Raw genomic sequence first — 6085 nt, 5'->3', positions numbered from 1 at the left:
TACTGGGGACAAAGGCACTCTAATTACCTGAAATAATTGAAGGGAGCACTTGTTTGAATCTGTTGGCTAATGTTTTAGAGATGGCCTTATAAAGCACATTACGCAGTGCGATGGGATGGGATGGGATGGGATGAAGATCAGAGACCCATTTGGGGTTTGCCTTTTTGGGTATAAGCACAAGTGTGGTATTATGAATATTATCATGATGAACACCAGAATTCAACCACCTCAAGCACGTAGTAGTCACCTAGGGTCCAACAACATCTCCGTGTCTTTGATATAAGCTAGGATTGAAGCCGTCAGGACCAGGACTTTTGTCTGGATGCGTACTTAACAATGCTGATTTAATTTCATCCTCTAGAAAGAGTCGAGTTAGCTCAGCATCTTGGTCTTGAGAGATGGTTGATACCATCGACTGAAGCATAGGATATGCAAAATACCCTTGCGACTCAAACATATACTGATAGTAATGCATCATGTGAAATTCAATCCCCGTATCCTAGTCCAGCCACTGAACATTCCCATCCCGCAACCTATGAATGGCATTCTTTTTCTTCCTACTCGTGGCAGCAGTATGGAAGTAACAAGAATTAGCATCCCTAGCATGAAGTCATAATTCCCGAGACTTTGAAGATGCTAAGAAGGCCTAAAATTAGGCATTTTTTCACCATTCCCTAAATAGACAATGAGGGGGAAGACACACATTGTATAATAAAAGACATCGAGTGATCTTGTAATCCCAAATAACAAAGAGTATCCTCTAAAAAGTTTCAATTTAGTCGGTCACACACTTTCTTTAAATCTAATTCAACCACCATGTATCACACGATCTTTCTAATTTATTTTATCAATTTAAAAGTTAGATATGTAATTTATTTATTTTAAACCAAATGAAGCTAACAGTAAACATAGCTAAAATATAAAGCATGAAGAAGGAAATCAGGTGGTTGTAACGACCACTCTATGTGTCAATGTGAACAACTTTACTCGGAGAACGACCTACAAAAGTGACATAAACAGCATTAAACAATTCCATTAAAACCTTGTAGTCTTCCAAAATTGAACCGTAAGGCGATCGAAAGTGAGATTGATGAAGATGATCCACTATTGTCGCAACATCTGATTCAATAATACATTCATCCAAACAGTTGATCTTCAACCAGCTCAAGGCTTCACCATCTCCAGGTAGAAAATTATCAAAGAGAAGTTTGGAACAAGCCTTGTAAAACACACCATTACTATTACCGATGACAACTCCCAAACCCAAAAAACTTGAACATGGAATTAACAAGATGTCAACATTAAGTTTTAACAAAAATCCATTACACTTAGACCAACGAGAAATAATATCGGCAATCTTACTAAACCAAACAGCTTCAGAAACCCGAAGTTGATGATCCTACCAATGCTTCAACCCAAAACACAATGACCCATACAAAAAGGAATTAGAGATATGATTCCTATTCCAAACAGAACTATTCCCACCATCCCATAAACCTCACACAATCATAACACATAAACAACACCGATCAATATATAAAAGGCTAAAAACATATGTAGACCATTCCAAGAACGACTCTGAATAAACATTCAACACACCACTTCAACTTGTTTATAGCCAAACTGCATTCGTAAAATTACGACATCCGAAAATATGCGAAATAGATTCAAGAGCCAGACTACACAGAGAAAAAGTAGGGTTGATAGGAACCCTCATGTTAGCTAAAAATTGAACTGTAAGACGATCGAAAATGAGATTGACGAAAATGATCCAGTACTGTTGGAACATCTGATTCGATATTTCACTCATCCAAACAATTGTTCTTCAACCAGCTGAAGGTTTCACCATCTCCGGGTAGAAAATTATCGCAGAGAAGTTTGGAAAAAGCCTCTTAAAACACACCATCACTATTACCGACCATAGCTCCCAAACCCTAAAAACCTGAACGTGGAATTAACAAGATGTCAACATTAAGTTTTAACAAAAATCCACTACACTTAGACCAACGAGAAACAATATCAACAATCTTACTAAACCAAACAGCTTCAGAAACCCGAAGTTGATGATCCTACTACTCCTTCAACATAAAACACACTAAACCATAAACCTCACATAATAATAACCCATAAATAACATTGATCAGCGTAGAAAAGGCTAAAACCATATGTAGACCAGTCCAAGAATGGCTCTGAATAACCATTCAACACACCACTTAAACTATTTTCTATCGAAACTGCATTCGCAAAATTACAACATCCGAAAATATGCAGAATAGATTCAAGAGCTAGACTACACAGAGAAAAGGTCGAGTTGATAGGAACCTTCATATTAGCTGAAGCAACAACAATAGAGATAACATTGTTATAGGAACACCATATAAAGTCGCGACCTTAAAGGAAACCCTCAAATTCCACAATTTATTCCCAAATCCATCATGAGTATGTCTAGACACATTGAGACGCAGTAATCTGTACGCACTTTTCATAGAATAAAAGTCACAATGCTTTGACAACCAAAACTAGCCATTATCAGAATCAAAACGAGAAATATGGATGTTTAGGATATTTAAACAATCTATATAATTAAAGACATCCCTTGCAACCTCTTCATCCTACTTTCTGTAGCCCACCTGAAATAAGGAAGATACTGTAGGTTCCTGTATGTCCGAAGGAAGAACCGTAGTAGGATTTTCCAATAATCCAAGGGTCAAGCGAATTTTCAAAGAGTCACCCCTTCTAATCTTATGTCTACAACCCTATAGCAAGAGATTTCTAGCTTTTAAAATAGTAGAGTGTACAAAGTTAGGATTGCTACCCTTTGTAGCACTTAGAAAATTGCTATCCTTAAAATACGGAGCGTTAAAAATCTGAACCACAAGATAGAAATGCTTTGTAACCCAATATTGTGATTTAAAATCCAAACTATCAACAGGCTTTGGCACACAACACAACCATGTAATGTCTTTACCATTTAAGCACCATCAAAAAGAATTAGACATACGTTTTGCCTCATTACATAAATCAATAGGCAATAAGAACACGTTCGTATCATAAGTAGGAATTGCTTGAGCCATAATTTAAGAAGAATTTCTTTAACTTTCCGAGAAAGACTCTTAGAATATTAGGACTATAAGCGACTCTAAGTTCTATCTTTGATTAAATTTAGCAGGATAAATTAGATAACTGATGTACAATATTTTTCTCATGTTATATTTCGATATACAATCTTAAATTTTACACACTAAGATGTAGAATTTTATAGATTACATTACATTATAATACATATATGATAAGTGATAGTGGGGTATCCAACACTTAAAAATAATAATAGAAAGATAGAAGTTTAAACAAAATATAGGGTATCCTACATTTAAAGAAAATAATAATTAAAAAAACCCCATAGGGCCATAACTGTGAAAAGGATATAGGATTTAACTTAACTGGAACATGAAGAGATTGAGTTGATTGCGTATAGTGTACAAACGGTTGCGATGATGATATCAAATCAATTGAAATTACAGTCTTTCTATTGTACTACTCTACTCAATAGTTTAAAATCGGTAAAATAACATTTTACTTTTTTATCCCCCTTTCTTTCTTTAATAAAAAAGAAAAAGATTCAAAGCATGTAACCTCCGGCCACCATTTGTCTGAACCATCTCCTTACTACATTGCACGTGCCCCCTTATAAAAAGCCACGTATTTTCATTATGTTCATCATCATACTGCCTTTTCCTTACATCTAATCTAATGGTCCTCATTTTCTCTTCCTTTTCTTTAATATTTGTAACAAATTGTAATTATATACCCTCAGTATTTCAAGTTTTTATTGCACACCCAAACCTCTCATCAAATAAATATAATCCATACTAAATCTTCCTCTCTCTACACCACCCACAGGAGAGATAGACAGATACTAGAAAATCCCTGCGCTCAGCTCAGTTTATCTGCAATCCCATCAACCTTTCTGCTTCCCAATCTCATTAACCAAATGGGCGAGGTTTTTATTTTGAATCTTTGAATCTTTGAGTTTTTCAATTGATCACAATTCACCTAATTTCAATTTGATTTCTGATTTCGTGTTTGTTGTTCTAGGAGGAAAAGAAACCAGCAGCTGCAGAAGAGAAAAAGGCAGAGGAGCCTAAGCCAGAAGCTGAGAAGAAAGAAGAGGAAAAACCTGCTGAGAAACCAGCACCGACTGAGGAAAAGAAAGATGAGAAAGGAGAAGAATCTAAGGATTCTAAAGAATCCAAAGATGAATCTCCTCCACCTCCGCAAGAAATCATCCTAAAAGTCTACATGCATTGTGAAGGTTGTGCTCGGAAGGTCCGCCGGTGTCTTAAAGGATTTGAAGGTTTGTGTCAAATTAATTTATCTCTTCTTTTCCCCCAATTCTTTCTTTAATTTGTACTTTAATACTATAACAGGTGTTGAGGATGTAATCACTGATTGCAAAACCAGTAAGGTAGTTGTGAAGGGAGAGAAGGCGGATCCACTGAAAGTTTTAGGCAGAGTTCAGAGGAAAAGCCATAGACAGGTTGAGCTCATTTCTCCGATACCAAAACCGCCGTCTGAGGAGGAGAAGAAGGCTGCCGAAGAGAAGAAACCCGAACCGGAACCGAAGAAGGAAGAGGTTTTTTTTTTTTTTGTTACTTTTCTAGATCAATTGAAATTCATATGTTCATGTTCTTAATTTATTTATTGACATTTTCTGCAGCCTCCAGTTGTGACAGTGGTGCTTAAGGTTTTCATGCATTGTGAAGCTTGTGCAATGGAAATCAAGAAACGGATACTAAGAATGAAAGGCATGTTCTTTTTATTTTATTTAATTTTATGAAAGTCACCAACTTTAAGTGAAATTCATGTAGTTAGATGCACGCTAAACAAATGAATAAAAGAAAAAAGATTAAATTATTGTCTTCAGTCTTTATCAGTCCTTTGAATCTCTCATATTTTATTCCCTTTCTAATTCTGATTATATTAATGAAAATCCAAAATTGGAATTAATGTATAAATATTAATTTTGAATAGGTGTGGAATCGGCGGAGCCAGATCTAAAAAGCTCAGAAGTAACAGTGAAGGGAGTGTTTGAGCCTGAAAAGCTAGTGGAATACGTGCACAAAAGAACAGGTAAGCACGCAGCAATAGTCAAGCAAGAGACAGAAAAGAAAGGCGGAGAGGAAGAGAAAGGAAAAGAATCCAAAGAAGAGAAAAAAGAAGAGGAAGGTGGTGGCGGTGGTGACAAAGAGAAAAAAGCCGGTGAACCGGAGGAAGAAAAGAAAGAGGGGGAAGCCGGCGGAGGTGGAGATGCAAAACCGGAAGCCGCCGCCGCCGCAGCAGAAGCGGCGGCAGCGGAGGCAACAACAGAAGAAGTAAAAATGGTGGAGCTGAAGAAAAATGAATATTATTATTACCCTCCTAGATATGCAATGGAACTGTACGCATATCCTCCTCAGATCTTTAGTGACGAAAACCCAAATGCTTGTTCTGTTATGTAAAAAGTTGAAACATTTAGGGGTAAAATTGGGAAAAGGTAAGGGGAAATGAAATGAAATGGGTGGTGAATCAGCAGCCCATCCTTCAACATGTGCACCCCTTTTGTACTTGTTCATCAAAGTATAATCTACAGATAAGCTGTAGAATTTTGTGAGTCTTTTTTCTTTTTTTAAAAACTTGTCATATATTATATATATATAAATAAAATAATAATATAAAATGTTTTATAGTATAGTATAGTTTAAATTAATGGTGGGAGGTGTTGAAGTCCATGTGGGTTGAAGGGTGTTTTTATTTAGGAAATGATTGGGAAGATGGACCCAACTTTCTGATTTGGTCTCAGCACTTGGATTGGCTATCATAATGCTATTTGAATCCACCTCAAGCACTTAAATAAAATTAATGAATGAAGGAAGGACTAAATAAATTAATGTGGGGACTAAATTAGAGATATGAGGAAAACATTAGTATAGTTATGAAAGAGAAAATATATATAAGTGGGATACCACAAGAATGAAATTAGAAATATAATTTATTGGGTGAAAATGTGGAATCTTTGTAAGTCATAGTTTAAGGTTGTAAAAATAGT

At 35.9% G+C, this 6085-nt stretch overlaps 1 protein-coding gene across 1 annotated transcript; it reads left to right on the top strand.

The window, feature by feature from the left end:
* Nucleotides 1-3718: 3718 nt before the first annotated feature.
* On the top strand, nt 3719-5728 carry LOC136228080 (heavy metal-associated isoprenylated plant protein 7-like). The gene is made up of 5 exons (XM_066016916.1): nt 3719-4000; nt 4096-4354; nt 4428-4633; nt 4718-4805; nt 5032-5728. The coding sequence occupies exons 1-5, from the start codon at nt 3992-3994 to the stop codon at nt 5496-5498; spliced, it is 1029 nt and encodes a 342-aa protein (XP_065872988.1). The 5' UTR covers nt 3719-3991; the 3' UTR covers nt 5499-5728.
* Nucleotides 5729-6085: the final 357 nt, after the last annotated feature.

Source organism: Euphorbia lathyris, chromosome 1 (assembly GCF_963576675.1).
Source record: "Euphorbia lathyris chromosome 1, ddEupLath1.1, whole genome shotgun sequence".
Taxonomy (NCBI): domain Eukaryota; kingdom Viridiplantae; phylum Streptophyta; class Magnoliopsida; order Malpighiales; family Euphorbiaceae; genus Euphorbia; species Euphorbia lathyris.
The sequence above is the reverse complement of the archived record's forward strand: the minus strand, read 5'-3'. Positions and strand labels throughout refer to the sequence as shown.

Bases quoted from the DNA above. Each gene is read 5' to 3' on its own strand.
- LOC136228080 (XM_066016916.1), top strand. The intron at 4,355-4,427 runs GTTTGTGTCAAA...ATACTATAACAG, and splicing joins GTGTCTTAAAGGATTTGAAG to GTGTTGAGGATGTAATCACT. The intron at 4,634-4,717 runs GTTTTTTTTTTT...CATTTTCTGCAG, and splicing joins CGGAACCGAAGAAGGAAGAG to CCTCCAGTTGTGACAGTGGT.